Source organism: Strongylocentrotus purpuratus, unplaced genomic scaffold, assembly GCF_000002235.5.
Source record: "Strongylocentrotus purpuratus isolate Spur 01 unplaced genomic scaffold, Spur_5.0 spur5_scaffold_10, whole genome shotgun sequence".
NCBI lineage: Eukaryota > Metazoa > Echinodermata > Echinoidea > Camarodonta > Strongylocentrotidae > Strongylocentrotus > Strongylocentrotus purpuratus.
Genome location: NW_022145595.1, coordinates 29,112,333 through 29,129,816, shown reverse-complemented (window position 1 = coordinate 29,129,816; position 17,484 = coordinate 29,112,333). Strand labels below are relative to the sequence as shown.

Here is a 17,484-nt window from a genome sequence, read left to right as displayed (position 1 = left end):
AGTTACCCAATCCCTTCAAAAGATATTAATCTACCAAACATGTTCTTTGAGCTTCTACATTTCTGATGCATAGTGCATGAGGCAAGCTGCAACCTCATGTCCAGAATAAAACAAACTATGGCATTTCATATCATGAAAAATGACATACGGGTACCCACTGCTTGGGTGTAATCTGTGGTGCATTGCTATTTACTTTGAAAAGCAATGTTAAACAACTGTTGAATGGTTTAATATTTATTTCTGATGCACCTCATATTCAGAAACGATATCCTGTGTTTTTAATTAAAGCCCCACTGTACTACTTGTAGCTACTTGCTCCCTCTATATAGAAAACAATGCCTTAGCGGTGCCCATTGGTCCCCCATGATCCCCCTTTTCTTATGTTAATTGAGAGCTGAGTTGATGAGATAGCCACTTGTCAGTGACCATGCTGGGTGGTCTAATCCCTCCTGGCCAAACTAGTACAGACGGGCTTCAAAAGATATACAAAATATCTACCAAACATGTTCTTTGAGCTTCTACATTTCTGATGCATAGTGCATGAGGCAAGTCGCAACCTCATGTCCAGAATAAAACAAACTATGGCATTTCATATCATGAAAAATGACATACGGGTACCCGCTGCTTGGGGGTAATCTATAGTGCATTGCTATTTTCCTTAAAAAGCTATGTTACACAACTGTTAATGGTTTTATATTTATTTCTGATGCACTTCATATACAGAAATGACGTCCCATTTTTTTTATCAAAGGCATATTGTAAACTTTCATAAAGAGCATTATCTGTTATGAATGCAAGATATTGATACATGAAGCTGACACTATGATATTACTTGTACTATTACCTGTATTAGAAATATTAGTTAAGAATTATTCCAATGTTAGTATAAATAAATGCTGCCATTGTGCTGCATTCGACAATGAATTTAGGGTATTAATGAACATTACATACCTCTTTATATTATGAGATCATGCATTTCATGATTTTTCAAATCATGTTTATATTTATTTCCCTTCTTATTTACAATCATATGGGAGGTCAAAGAATTATTTTGAAATATGCATGTCTGTGGACATTTCTCCTTTTTTTTCTGGATGGATATTATACAAGCATATTTCTTCACTTTATAGAATATTTTTCTTATTATAACTATTGTCTTCTAAAAAGAAATGTGTTGAATCATCTGAAGTATTTTCATCAATCTTTATTTCAATATGAATGTCCTACCGTAATTAACGTTGTATAAACCGCCCTCGTGTATTAACCGCACCCCTCTTTTTGACCCTAAAAAAAAAAAAAAAAAAAAAAAAAAGAACCTTGTGGTACGCCATGTAATAGAAGAAAAATTGGAGGAATTATTATTAACTACATATTGAAATCTATCAGAAAGATTACTTTCAAACCAAGATGACAGATAAATTTGAGTGTTGTTCTAGTTTCCGAGTGGTGAGTCAACATACCGATTACTGAGCTGGGAGACATTGCCAGGCATAGCGCCAGGTGGAGGGGCATAAATCAAAACTTTAATTTTTTTTTTTGGTGTACCGTGTATAAACCGCACCCCCGACTTTGAAATTTTTTCGGCGACAAAAAGGTGTGGTTAATACACTGTTAATTACGGTATATAAACTGTTTAGGAAGCTAACATCTGTGCTGAAAGCTTATTTCTATCTCACATATGAGTGAGGTTATAGATTCCTCTGTGCATTGGACTAGACAACTTGAATATTTATGTGAAAAACAAAAGTTCTTGAAACATTGCTCTTCAACTGAAGATAAAAACAAGGAAACTCTGCATGTTTTAAACATTATTTTGTGTTGATTGAAAAATATTGAGGACAGAACTAACTGTAGAATGGATTTAAACATTTTTCAGTGACTTTGATGAATTTCTTGAACATAATAATGGAAGACAATTTTGGTATTTGGGTCCTGAATAAAGCAAAACAAATTTAAAAGCATCGATTGTTGGTGTGGGCTGTGTGACCCTAAGGAAAATCATGGAATTTGGTTCTCAAATTTCTGTGGGAACCCTGAAAAGAGTTCTAATTTCTAAAATTTTGCAGAGTATATGATTTCAGAAAGAAGATTAATTTGACTGCATCTCACTATACCCCTGCCTAAATTAAGTTCATTTCTTGAGTGTGAAAAGAAATGTATGAACCAATTTTGCTTAAATACTATATTGTTGGTAGTTGGTACCAAATTAAATAACAAGAGAGATATAATTGCTGAAACTTGAATTACAGAACTTTTTTTTGAGGGGTTTACATATCTGATGAATTCTTTGATCCCTCAAGTCGCACTGGGATAGACACTAGACCGATAGCAGACCAAACAATTACGTTACCCCCAGTGGCTCACTACCCGTCACATTGGAGTCAATGTAGAGTTGTGTAACAGAGGCATTAATCCAAACTATTTTGTCCTCTACGTTAGCAACCACATCTACGATTCCAGTATATTTCATGACTGTATCAAGCTGATGGATCTACGAGAGCTTAAAGTAGACAGAATACATTAAAATGACACTTTTATGTCAATTTATGTTCACAATTCAATACACTTCAAAATAATGCTTGGTAATTATGTATTGGATATATCAATAAATGATTTTGAATTTGTTGTACATTAACTTGTGTATTAGTGTGGTGGTAATTTTTTCTTCAAGTGCTTTAAGAAGTTCAGTACATGTAAAGTGCCAAGAAGGCGAAGGTGAACAAGAAGAAGAAGAGGAGGAAAAGAAGAAGAGGAAGAGAAGGTGAAGAAGAAGAGGAATAGGAGGAGGAGAAGAAGGTGAGGAAGAGAAGGTGAAAAAGAAGAGGCGGTAGAAGCAGAAGAGGAAGAGGAGGGTGGGGAAGAAGAATATGGTAGAAGGAGAAGAAGAGGAAGAGAAGGTGAAGAAAAAGAGGAATATGGTAGTAGGAGAAGGTGAAGGAGAAGAAGAGGAAGAGAAGGTGAGGAAGAGAAGGTGAAAAAGAAGAGGCGGTACAAGCAGAAGAGGAAGAGGAGGGGTGGGGAAGAAGAATATGGTAGAAGGAGAAGAAGAGGAAGAGAAGGTGAAGAAGAAGAAAAAGAGGCTGTAGAAGCAGAAGAGGAAAAGGAGGGGTGGCGAAGAAGAGGAATAGGGGGAGGAGGAAGAAGATTATCATGCCATATATACAAATGTATAAAGACAGAATCTCTAAAGATGAAACAGGTACAGGGGTGTATTAATTTCCTAATCATTTATTTTGATGATAAGAAAGAAAGAACAGTCATCAGTACATACTTCACAAGTCGGTTTTCATAGGCACATCAATTCCACAAAATTACAACTTCATATTAATGCATTTTGTTATACAAACATGTTTGATTGTCATTTTTTTTAATCATCAGTACTTCTTCACTGGATTAAATCCTAACATGATAAATCATTGTAACACACATTGTTTAAAGAACAATTATACAATGAGGAAAATAGAACATACTTTTATGAGGAAATATTTTTGAAGACTTCTCATATCAATAATATATTATATTAATCATTTAACTTTTGTAAAATCACAAGCTGCAGAATTTTAAATATAAAGGGGTTCAGGTCAGTTTCTGCAATTCTAGCAGACTGAAGAGCTCTGTTCATGTGTTCTGAAGGATTAAAATGCACATACAATCCAAACAAGTAACAGAAGGATATCACACACAAAATTAAATTGATAGAATACTGAGATGGATTAAGGTTACGGTATTCTTTTCTCTCATATCAATCTGCTCTCTTCCTAATAAGAAATATCTCCCTATTATCTTGATTGTATGATGGCCCCTCTCCCCTCAAGTTTTTGATGATGATCTAAATACAATAGTAAACCATATGCCACTGTTAGCTTTTTTTCATAAAGAGAAGCTGTATAATTCCAAAGTGGGATACTGATTCCCAAATTAAAAGACAATCATACAATGATTATCGCAAGAAGGATCAACTGAGGTATAACAAATAATGATTCTTTAGTATGATTGGTACTGTACTGGCAGGTTGGATATCTCTCTTCAAGTCTCGGATGCACACTATCTAGAAGTTTACAATTGCTCGGATACTGTAGAAAGAGAAAAATTTAGGGGAAAAAAAATCATTATGACATTCCAATGGCCCTTGCTACTCTCTCACATCTACTTCATAACAGTCTACGTATCTTTTCTCATTCGTATCATTTGTGTTTTTCTGTACAATGTTCTTAAATAGTTTTTTTCTGCATACATTGCATTCTTAAGAGATGTGAAAATAAATGTTTTTAATTTATGAAGGATTACATGGAAAGAAGAATATCCATTACGGTAAGCTCATTTATTGGTCAAATTCATGGAGTATAATAGAGTGTTCCTTGCTACAGCTCAAGGGATTGCATGTGGAAGGGAACATTTTGGCGCCCCATGAATTCACCTTTGAGAATGTATGTCAGATATATCTATTTTCTAATAGCTATGGAAGGACGAATGGAACAGAGAGAGAGCGAGCGAGAGAGAGAAAGAGAGAGAGAGAGAGAAAATACAAAATACAGAACAAATTTGTTGAATCCTCATTAAAAAAAAAAGATGTTCTTAGAGTCCTTGATGAACTTCAAGTGTTCCATGGGAAAGCTCTTGTGAACATTTGTGAGATAAGTTTGGTTTCTAACAGTAAGTGGGTAATGGAATAAAAATGTTAAATCATTCCACTTTTTACAGACTTCAATGCAATATGTCACAAATCAACACTTTTAATGTTCTGCAACAAATCTTCCTCCAGATAAACAATTCAGTACAGTGGTCTAAACTGATTTTCTATTTCTTAATGAGATTAATTTTACACAAATATGCATTAAGGATACATTTCTTCCTCACAGATATCTCAAAACTTTGGAAACTTTCAGAGCTCAAATTCTGATCCAGATGCCCTCTATGTTCATTGATAACGCAGTTGGCTGCCCACAAGATGGCTGTTACAGTTACAGAAAATGCATAGCTGTTTGGGCCTTCTAGCGAGCAGCCCACAAAGTGCGAAGGGGATTGTTTAAGAAATAAAAACAAATAAGTAAATATTGAGGGTTCAGTGACACAAAAACGTAACTACATATTTTGTGTTAAAATATTCAGAAAAATGTGGGCTTTCCGGGAAACATAAAGACTCAACTCCACCTAACACCCCATTGAAGTCAATGGCTAGTGAAACATAGACTTAACTCCTTAAGGCCCAAGTGCTCAGTGACACATAAACCACTTTTTCTCAAAATTGTCAAAATGGAGTTACATCTTTGTGTCACCGACCCCTCGAAATTATTCACTTGTTAGGTGTTCTGTACTGACCTTTCTCCATCATGCATCAGTTTGAAGGCTTTGTTGATCTCATCTAATCTCACATTGTGTGTCACAAACTCATCAACTTTGAGCGTTCCAGCCAAGTACTCCTCGACTAGCTGAGGCACTCCATCACGGGACTTGAATCCTGTAACAGAACACAAACCACAGGACCTTGTTTCATCCATGTTACAGCTACAATGTCCTTTGGTAAGACATTAAGCAATATTTGCCATACTCCACCCCAGTGCGGTAAATGGGTACTTGACAGGGTCATTCCTTGAAACGCACTGTGCGCCAATCATTATTGTCGGAACTGAAGAGGGGAAAATAATTTTCAGCTGTAGGATTTTTTTTCAAAAGGAGTTAGAATCCTCTGACAAGACAAGAACCACAGGACCTTGCTTCAATCCTTGCTTCAAGCGCTTAAAGACATTTGTATTAAGTGCTATATAAAAATTAAATATTATTATTATTATTATTATTATAACATATCAGCAAACAGAAGATTCAACCAATCATGTCGGATAACTATGATGCATTCATTCTGATTCTTCACTGTGTGCATCATTTCTATTAAAATAAGAAAAAAACAAAAGGTCTGCACTCTACTAATTCTGAACCTGACCCGGGTCTAAGATTTTGTTTCACAAAAGGAAAACTTTAGACCTGAGACCAAATTTCTTTGTCAAAATTAATCAGACAAAAGCTTAAAGCCTGTCTGCACTAGTTTGGCCAGGAGGGATTAGACATCCCTCCATGGTCACTGACAGGTGGTTATCTCATCAAATAAGCTCTCATTAACATAAGAAAAAGAGGATCATGGGGGACCAATGGTCACCGATTAGGCATTGTTTGCTACATAGAGGGCGCAAGAAGCTATAAGCAGTGCAGTTGGGTTTTAAAACCGGCATTTCGTTGAATTTGAGGAGACTGGCCATCGTGAATGTTAAGCCTTACCACCAAAAGCTGTTCCCTTCCAGGTGCGTCCAGTGACGAGTTGGAATGGGCGGGTAGAGATCTCCTTACCGGCCGCAGCTACTCCGATGATGGTCGACACGCCCCAACCCTTGTGGCAGCTCTCAAGAGCTTCACGCTGTCCAAGAGGAGAGAAAAAGAGAGAGAGAGAGAGAGAGAGAGAGAGAGGGGGAGAATAGAGAGAGAAAGCGAGAGAGAAATAGAGAGAGTGGAGAAAGAGAGAGGAAAGAAAGAGAAAGGAGAGAGAGGGGGATATAGAGATATACAGAGACGGAAGACAGAGAGAGAGAGAGAGAGAGAGAGAAATACAGAGATGGTGAAAGAGAGAGAATAGAGAGAGAGAGAGAGAGAGAGAAAGAGAGAGAGTGAGAGAGAGAAAGAGAGAGAGTGAGAGAGAGAAAGAAATAGAGAGAGGAAAGAAAGAGAAAGGGGGATATAGAGTAATACAGAGACGGAAGACAGAGAGAGAGAGAGAGAGAGAGAGAGAAATACAGAGATGGTGAAAGAGAGAGAATAGAGAGAGAGAGAGAGAGAGAGAAAGAGAGAGAGTGAGAGAGAGAAAGAGAGAGAGTGAGAGAGAGAAAGAAATAGAGAGAGGAAAAAAAGAGAAAGGGGGATATAGAGTAATACAGAGACGGAAGACAGAGAGAGAGAGAGAGAGAGAGAGAGAGAGAGAGGGAAATACAGAGATGGGGAAAGAGAGAGAAATAAGTAAATTTAAATCTTTACTGGTGCTATATACCATTATCATAGAATGAAACATTTACATTTGCCCCATGTAAGGTTTGTTGTGTATTCAATACATTAACGCAAAAAGTAAAAATCCCAAAATCATCTTTTCCTGAACTTCTACCAAGTACATAACCAGTTTACTACCCTAATCCAAATCCACTTTCTTTGACAAAATAATGCCTGGATCAACTGCCATCAAAGTCAGAGAACCATAAATTGGCTAAATATCTTGGATTGGCTGAGTAACAGATCACCATCAAAAAAATTGCAAGCTACCTACCATGGTATTGACATTACCGATGCACTCAAACGTATAATCCAGGCCGCCATCAGTCATTTCCACTAGCGCCTGCTGTGTAGGTTTGTCCAAAGTTTTGGGATTGACAAAGTGGGTTGCTCCAAACTGCCTGGCTGTGACAGGTAAGAAATAATGGTAATAATTAGTGATGATGATGGTGATGACAATGATACTAACAACAATATCAATTGGCTTTATACAATGCGTCCCAGAAAAAAACGAAACCGAGAATTATCTATGTTTTATCATAACTTAATCACAACTATAATTAATAAATGACACATATTTGTAAAGCCTAGATCATCCTCTTTCATTTGCATATTTCATGCATGAGTGATTAAAAAAACAATTTGAAGAAAGGGTACCAAAAAATCATTTGGCGAATGGTATCTGAATTTCAAAGAGATGATAATGATGATGATGATGATGATGATGATGATGGTTGTGGTGATGACGATGATGATGGCGATGATGATAGTGAGGATGATGATGATGATGATGATAGTGAGGATGATGATGATGATGATGATGATGATAGTAATAATGACTTTGATGATAGTGATGATGATAGTGATGATGATAGTGAGGATGATGATGATGATGATGATGATGATGATAGTGAGGATGATGATGATGATAGTGAGGATGATGATGATAGTGATGATGATGATGAAGATGATGGTTGTGGTGATGACGATGATGATGGTGATGATCATAGTGAGGATGATGATGATGAGGATGATGAGGATGATGATGATGATGATGATGATGATAGTGAGGATGATGATGACGATGATGAGGATTATGATGATGATAAGAATGATGATGATGATGATGATAATGACGAGGAGGCTGGAGAAGGAGAATCATTATGATGAGGACTTACCAAGCTCTTCCTTCTGTGGGTTGATATCAATGGCAATGATCTTTGAAGCTTTGCTGACCTTACATCCCATGAGCACAGCAAGACCTACACATCCAACCCCCCACACGGCACAGGTCGATCCTTCCTCCACCTAGGAATGAACAATGTCGTGATATTAGTATAATAGGTCTTAGACCTACACATCAGACCCCCCACACGGCACAGGTTGATCCTTCCTCCACCTAGGAATGAACAATGTCGTGATATTAGTATGATAGGTCTTAGACCTACACAATAGATCCTAGACCCACACATCCAACCCCCCACACGGCACAGGTTGATCCTTCCTCCACCTAGGAATGAACAATGTCGTGATATTAGTATAATAGGTCTTAGACCTACACAATAGATCCTAGACCTACGCATCCAACCCCCCACACGGCACAGGTTGATCCTTCCTCCACCTAGGAATGAACAATGTCGTGATATTAGTATGATAGGTCTCAGACCTACACAATAGATCCTAGACCTACTCATCCAACCCCCCACATAGCACAGGTTGATCCTTCCTCCACCTAGGAATGAACAATGTCGTGATATTAGTATAATAGGTCTTAGACCTACACAATAGATCCTAGACCTACGCATCCAACCCCCCACACGGCACAGGTCGATCCTTCCTCCACCTAGGAATGAACAATGTTGTGATATTAGTATAATAGGTCTTAGACCTACACAATAGATCCTAGACCAACACATCCAACCCCCCACACGGCACAGGTCGATCCTTCCTCCACCTAGGAATGAACAATGTCGTGATATTAGTATAATAGGTCTTAGACCTACACAATAGATCCTAGACCTACGCATCCCACCCCGCACACGGCACAGGTCGATCCTTCCTCCACCTAGGAATGAACAATGTCGTGATATTAGTATAATAGGTCTTAGACCTACACAATAGATCCTAGACCTACTCATCCAACCCCCCACACGGCACAGGTTGATCCTTCCTCCACCTAGGAATGAACAATGTCGTGATATTAGTATAATAGGTCTTAGACGTACACAATAGATCCTAGACCAACACATCCAACCCCCCACACGGCACAGGGTGATCGTTTTGTGACCTTGAACAGAGCAATAAAATTATATAACGACTAGTAATCATTTCCAATCCATGCCCATCAAATTTTGTTTATCAATTTATTCAATATTATCATTATGCCTCTGACTTGATGTTTTATTCCTGTTCAGTTTGTATATTATGTAAACATTATAATTTACTATGTTATTTTTACCATGTACACAATTCTGCAATCCAGCCAATTGGCTGCAAATGAATTTTTCAATAAACCATTACTACTACAAAGACCACTTCATTTCACCGCCCTTTAGGTCTTTACAGGTTTGATTGTACCAGGGAGGTGAGATTTTAAATGGAGATCCCGTCTCGAAAGAATTTCCCGAGGGAAAGATATTCAAGATTAACTTGGCTTAACAACAAGTAATGTAACCCTCTTCAGCCATCAAATCCATCAACAGCCGCCCTTATCAGACCACAGATGCCCTCTGGCGATCCAAATGTTACGAAGTGTTACGCAACGCCGTCTGCTTCCCTAAGCTCTCCAAACACTTGGTCGTAAAAAAAAGGCTTTGAAGCCATGCGAGTCACTGAGAAAATGACGTCATATTCATTGAAGATGTATATAGCTATAAGATATAAAATACAGAATCAACAACGTATGGCACAATGCAACCTTCTATTGGTTATCAAATGCTTTCGCTGTGCTCGGATAACTCTACTGAAGACGTAGCCATCTGAACCAGCGAAATCGACCAAGGAAATTGTGAGTTAGAGTGAATGCAAGTTTCTCATCATCATCACGTTCTCATCAATTATTGACATTTTCCGAAATTTTCCGAAATTTTTACATAGCTAGGAAGGTAGTCCATAAGTTTATCTCTTAAAATAACTAAATGAAATTGTGTTATATATTTGCGCATTTGGTTTAATGAGGGTTAGAAGTTGTCAATTCATCACCACTTTTCACCCCGAGTACGGGCCGGCGACGCGAAAGCCGCCGTGCTCGCTGGGCTGTACATGCTGGATGTTGTTGGTGGAAACACACATAGGCATAGCTGCAGCTGCATTACTACCCTGGCCGTGTTTTAAAAGTTGTGCTATTGATGCTCAACATTTCAAACACCACTGTACAAAACTCAACTGATTTCATTCAAAGGCAGTACTTTAGTGACGATTGATGACACCTAATGAGTATTAAAATACAATTTGTTCAACTTTCCGATGTTGATGCTATTTTTGTTGATAGCAGCCGATGTGTATTTCCAACAATGCATTTCGCGAGCCCTATGTCACTCAGTTTCGGGAGTGAGATTTACGAGCTGTGCCTTCCGGGTGGGGGATTAAGGGGATTATGATAGGGGGAAAAAAGACCGTCAGTGCAGCGGAGTGCTTCAAAGGGCCCTCTTAGATGGGGAATCCATTTAAACTCACATACCCTGATTATACCATCTTACCTGTGCAGTGTTGATGGCAGCTCCGTAACCGGTGGTGATACCACACCCTAACAGACACACCTTTTCCAATGGGGCCTTCTCATTCACCTGAATAAAAACCAATGACAAATAATCAAATCAAATCAAATGAAATCAAACCAGATCAAATCAGATCAAATCAGATCAAATCAGATCAGATCTAATCAAATCATATCAAATCATATCTAATCAAATCAAATCTAATGTAATCAAATCAAATCAAATCAAATCAAATCAAATCAAATCAAATCAATTCATTAATAAAAAATCAATAATATTTTCAAAGAAAAGATTGTGCAATATCATGCATGAAATAATTTTCAATTCCTATGTATCTTGTACAATGATTGCTTACATATCTATTACAACAGCTACTAAAAATGTTCATTGGTTGATAATTTCTAAATTTTTTGTTTTATTATGATTCAGGTTTCTTGGCATTTTAGTAGAATTATCTATTCTGCTTCCAGTTTTGTTGTCATTATAGACAAGTTTTATGCAAGATCTGCTTATCAAGATCTAGTGATACAGAGTAGAAGTATACTATACTTGGATAACAACAGTTATGACTATTTCATTGATGACGTGTTGTTAAATGCCACAAGGAATGTATTTTTTCTGAAGCTATACTCTCTCTCAAAATGTAATAAAATAGTTTTCTACACCTTCTCTGGAGAGCGATTGATTTCAGACTACCGTATTTGCCGGCGTAAAAGCTGCAGTATTTTTGGAAGAGAAAATATCAAAAAGTCGGGGTGCGGCCTTTACGGCGAAAGAGTAAAAAAAAAAAAAAAATCAAGTCAAAACCAGCACGAATTTGCACGTATGGGACTACTAACGGTACAATAACTATACCACTATGGTACAGGACATTTCAACACATCTTACCGACAATTTTATCTTGCATTGTTGACATGAATACGAAAATAAATTGCTAAACCAACATTTGCCGATAGATCCTTTTTTTCCTTTTTTTTTCCCACCCTCTTTGAAATGTCAAAGTTGGGGTGCGGCCTATGCGGTGGTGCGGCCTTATCGCCGGCAAATACAGTAGATTGAAAAGGTTTATTGGTTCAATAAGCACAAAAGAAAATTGACTGTTTTAGTCATACCACTCATAAGTTTCATGAAATATCTATTCTATTACTATCCTTTTTGTGTGGTTATTTCATACATGTCTCATGCAAGCTCTTTTGATCAAAATTTAGGGATACATAATAGAAGTTTACTACCGTAATTAACGTTGTATTAACCACACTTTTTTGCCGCCCCAAAATTCAAAGTCGGGGTGCGTCTTATACACAGGTACAAACAAACAATTTTTTTTTTTTTTTTAAAGTTTCAATTTATGCCCCTCCACCTGGCGCTATGCCTGGCAATGTCCCCCAGCTCAGTAATCGGTGTGTTGACTCACCACTCGGAAACTAGAACAACACTCAAAAATACCTTTCTGATAAATCTCAATATGTAGTTTATAATAATAATTCCTCCAATGTTTCTTCTATTACACACGGCGTACCACAAGGTTCTATCCTAGGTCCTCTTAATGTTTATTTAATCTACACTAATGATCTTACACATTCAACTGCACCTCGCAGTTAAATGAAAGGCCTTCCCGCATACGTTTTTTAACACGGACCTGGCTTGAGGCCGACAGATTCGGCAAAAAGAGGGGTGCGGTTAATACATGAGGGCGGTTTATACAACGTTAATTACAGTATACTTGGGATATGAAGAATTCATGACTTTCTTTATTCTTCATTAAAAGAAATATCACGAGATCCCTTCTTCCATCTTCTTCCCTTTAACAATGCCCCTTTTCTAGCTGTCTATTCAGTCATAGAAGATAGGGTTAGCCAGCATTGAATATTGCACAATCATTGTCATAGTGTATTTGTTCAGACCCACTGTGTATTCAGACAGCAGTGGGTTTATCGTTATCGCTGCACAGCAAACAGCTGGTGGGGGTCAAAGTGCAAACTGATTTTACATTTTCTTACATTATGCTGAATAAGCTAAATGTGCCGATTGGCACACAATGTTCATTCAATTAAATCAGGGCTTCAGTTTTCTGTTCCGTAGTATGGGGCAAAATGTTGGGGATGCATACATGTGGACCAGATCCTTGTTTTGAAATAGGGGGGGGGGGGGGGATGCATTAGAGTAAAGTTTTGGGGCCTCTGTGGAGTGTAATCCAACAAGTATCAGGCACTGTTGATTTGAATACAGGTAATGACAAAACTCGTTTTGATGGAAAATTCTCTTTCATGGGCAGTTTATATTCTAATGACCAAACACCAGAATTAACAACTGGAATTTCATTTTATAAATGATGATATAACACAAGGTTTCCTGTCAAATTATGAATACATATATGTCGCATTTATCGAGGTGACTTACGATTGAGATAACAATGTTACAATTTGATGATTATTTATCTATCGCCCTTCATTACAGGAATCATATTTATTTCGTTTTTTGAAAGAGAATATTTAAATTCCAATTGCTTTTACTGTATACAAGGTCAACGGTTAGGGAAGAAAAAAAGTAAGGATAATCAGAAAAGCATCGTGCCTATGGTTACCTTGGCAACTGATATCTCAGCAACGACAGTGTATTCACTGAAGGTGGATGTTCCCATGAAGTGGTAGAGAGTCTTTCCCTTACAGGTGAAGCGAGATGTTCCATCAGGCATAACTCCAGCGCCCTGAGTGGACCTGAGTAGGAATGAATGAAAACGGAAGACATTAGAGTAAGGGCTGCAGACACTAACACAGGGCATAGGGACTTAAATTTATTTTTGTGATATGCGCTATATAAGAATGATTTATTATTATCAAAGGCTTCATTTAAATTGTTAGAAAACTGCCTTGCGTCAAAATATCTTCCATGAATAGCTGAACTCTTTTCAAACAAAACCCAGAACCAAAAATATAGAAAAAAAAAACTCTCACACAGAAACAAAGATCAATTAAATAAAAAAACAATAGTGCAACCACATATGTATAACCTGATGTAACCTACAAGAATTGTTTTGTTTTAACATAAAACAAAAACAAAAAACAATCCAAAATAAAACACACATAATGCAGAATTGGTCAGAAGTGCAGACTTTATGAATTAAATATTCTGCAAAGTGACACTTGGGGAAGTAGATGGCTGACATAAAATTCACTGTAAACAGCTTCACATTATACAAATAAGATCCGTAAAAGATACCATTACCCCAGCAAGGGACCTCAAGTAAAGATGCTTTGCACCTTGCAGTGCCACCTGAAAGTACTAATACAGTTCAGTTCAGTTCAGTTCAGTTCAGTTCAGTTCAGTTTATTTATTTATTTTTTTGCACGGCACCAACTTCAGCCAAAGGCTGTTCTTCTGTTGGTCCGTGCGCAATATAAAAATTACATGTACAATTATAAGATAACACATATTATCATAACATATGAAATATTAAAAAATCAAAAATCAAAAACAAAAACAAGAACATAAGTATACAAAGAAAAATGAAAATTTACAAACCAAAATACTACTACCCAGCCCCCCCCCCCCACACCTGTCTTCAAAGACCACCTGCCTATAAAGACCACTTTTCTTGTCTCCCTTGGGTGGTCTTTATAGACAGGTTTCACTTTATAAAGAAATAAATACCAAACGATGAGTCAACGGTACCTGACAACGCTGCATAGGTTGGTCTTCTTGCTCATGCAGAACTTGCACTTACGGCATTGTGGAATGTAAAGGGGTACAACATGGTCACCAGGTTTAAGAGAAGTGACCTCTGGCCCAATACTCTCCACAGTGCCACCTCCCTCATGACCCAGGATGCAGGGGAATTTCCCCTCAGAGTCTGCTCCACTCAGAGTATAGGCATCTGTGTGGCAGACACCAGTAGCTAGGAGCTGCAATGGTTGGAGAGGTGTTTAAAAAAAAAAAGTTATCAGGTTGCTGGTTCCAAATAATTTTGTGCTAAACAATGGTGTGGTAATCACACCAGCCCCAAACATTCATTTTGCCCTAAATCCAGCCAATTGCTTGAATGATTTCCCAGTTAATCTCGTGTTGTTCAGAACCAGTAACCTGGACTAAAGCAAATATGGTTTAGCATTGATGATTTATACACTTGGGGTTAAGATTTGGCTGTATAACAACAAATAGAATAGGTTAGTGGTAAATTTGAATAAATGTCATGAATTATCAATATAAATCTGTGTAAAATTTCAAAATTCTGTGTAGAAGTTTGGTGTATCTAACTTAGCTTTACTGAATAAATTAAGCATTGAGCAATCTAAATAGGCACTGTGCACTGTCACTATGCCAGCACGTTGCACGGACATCCCAGTTTAGCTGTATGATAGCTGCCATCGGGATTATCTCTACAAGTAACAAGTAACAAGTAACAAGGCAAATGAATGAAGAAGAAACAATTTTGGTAAATTTTGAATAGATTTACATAAATTATCATAATTAATGTTTAATGCAGAATATCAAAATTCTGTGTCGCAAATCTGTGCATCTCACTAAGCACTACTAGATGAAACTAAAAGAATAACAATATGTTGATAAATGAAGGACAAGAAGCATTCTTGGTCAATTTGGGGTTACTTTAAAGGAAAACTGGACTTGCTAATTGAAAACATAGTGAATTGTTAAAATTGCATTTCATACCTTGATGCGAACTTCACCGGCCTTAGGAGGTGCTACCTCCACCTGCTCGATGCTAAGATCCTTATTAGGCTCCCATGCAACTGCTGCACGACATGTGATGGTCTGAAAGGAACAAAAGATCGTCCTTTGGATGTGGTAGGCAAATTCAACTCAAAACTTTTTCTTCTGTATTTGATTTGTTTTCTTCCTCTGACAAAGAGAAGAGTCACTACCTTTGCACGTTAAGAACCCACTGCTTTTGTATCTGTTTTAGCTGTCACATCAAAATGAACTAGAAATATTGCAATCGCCATTGTCACACACTGCTAACGTATTCCCCCGGCACTGGTAGCAGTTTTTATGTCATCCTTATGTTCGAAAGAGGGACAAAGATCTCCTCTCCCCTCCCAGAAACAAAAGGATGACGTAGAGATCACCACTAGTGGCTCGGACTATTGTCAAGACTAGGAACAGCATCAGCAAACACTAAAGGTGTGTAGATTTTTACTTTTTTTTTAAGACATGTCGCACCTCCATACAAAATATGAAAGAAATCCATCAAGAAATGTAGCGGCCGTGTTGTTTCAGAAATAAACAAACGGACCATGGCCATGTGCGCGAAAGTGCCTTATCCAGTGTAGACCTAGTCAAATTCAGTGAACTTATGAGTAAATGCGTGCGACATGCAGCTGTGTACGGAGGCTATGTATAAATAGCGGCATCTGCTGTAATGTACTTTTCTTTATCGTTTCCCCGTAACCTTTTAATTGTTTACCGTAACGCCAAGAGCATTAAAACCGTAACAAACACGGCGAAACCGTAACGGTTGGCATCTCTGGATATGTGATATGCTATTATGCGATGTATTCTAAAGGGATTTTACCATGCATCCAACGGAATGGCCGAAAACTGGAGCTGATCGTTTACCCCCTCCTTTACTCTAGTCTAATATTAATTTTGTAATAATTCGGTGGTATTGCGACTAGGGCTAAGTCTCGGCTCCTATTCTTGCCGATAGTATCGATCTCACGAGATAACAGCTAGTAAGCTCTTCGTGAAACGGTTTAGGAAGATCAGAGACATCTCCGTAGTTGGCGGATAAAGTTATGACTGTCTTGTCGTTGGTTTCTAGGAACGAGCCCCAGGCCACCCACGCCCATTGACCAACACTCACCACCGCCACCGTGCACTCCCTCCTCGGCTCCAGCATGCAGAAGCGACTTTTTGTTACGACCCTGTCTGTCCCACCTATTTTTTTTTGCCGTTGTGATTGAGTGAATTTAAAATTAATCGACGGATTCACCGAGCTAAACAATCATAAAGCAGAAGAGCCATGATTATAATTCTAAAAACTATTTATAATTTTCTCAACTAAGACAAACACAATAGTACCTTTCCAACTGTACCAGCCATGGTGGATTGAAGATTATTGGAACTGAGCTGCTCGTTGGGTTCGCGATGGATTTATAACTCATGTTCACTGCGGAATTAGAATCTGCGGTTCGTGTGCAAAATCAAGAAGTTACTACGCTGAGGCCCAGGGGCCCGTTTCTAGAAACCGTCATAAGTCTAAGGTTGCGTTTATCTAGCAAATTTTTGGCTAGAATCAGGTTTCTCAAACGTCTTTCAGGCAAATTTAGAAGTTGATAAACGCAAAGCCTTTTTCAAACGTCTTTAGATATGGGCATAGAAGATGACCCCCGAGAAACTGTCTGCTTCCCGGGTCAAAACAGCTGGGCTGACACAAGGCCTTTATTTTGAATCGTGAAGGGACGATAAACGCGACATCCCGCAAATCACGATCGTATAGTGGGGTTGGATAGTGGGGTTTGATAGTGGGGTATATGATATACATAATTATCTAGTGGCAAGCCTTGATAAACGCGCCCTATCTTCTTGACTAAATCAGCGTTAGTGAGCAACTTGTCCGCTACGTGTTTCACCAAGCCCTCTTTGCCAAGATCGATCAACGACAACATATCCTAAGTAGTTATGACGCCTCTGACACCGTCATCTCTGTCATAACTTTTTAGTCGATGGGCAGCGCCATCACATGTCATTTATTGGGTAGACTATGGCGGGCAAAATAGGACAA

General features: G+C 38.1%; 1 protein-coding gene across 2 annotated transcripts; it reads right to left on the bottom strand.

The window, feature by feature from the left end:
- Positions 1–3,212: 3,212 nt before the first annotated feature.
- On the bottom strand, positions 3,213–16,887 carry LOC579220 (alcohol dehydrogenase class-3). 2 transcript variants are annotated; one of them, XM_779348.5, is made up of 10 exons: positions 16,782–16,887; positions 15,411–15,512; positions 14,415–14,644; positions 13,327–13,459; positions 10,725–10,811; positions 8,205–8,334; positions 7,301–7,431; positions 6,271–6,406; positions 5,320–5,458; positions 3,213–4,073 (listed from the first exon to the last, which is right to left on the bottom strand). In XM_779348.5, exons 1-10 carry the CDS (start codon positions 16,800–16,802, stop codon positions 4,049–4,051), a joined length of 1,134 nt encoding a protein of 377 aa, XP_784441.3. In that variant the 5' UTR covers positions 16,803–16,887; the 3' UTR covers positions 3,213–4,048. The 2 variants fall into 2 exon arrangements, with proteins under 2 accessions (XP_784441.3, XP_011679863.2); XM_011681561.2 differs by lacking the exon at positions 16,782–16,887 and adding an exon at positions 16,564–16,712.
- Between the last annotated feature and the right edge of the window lie 597 nt (positions 16,888–17,484).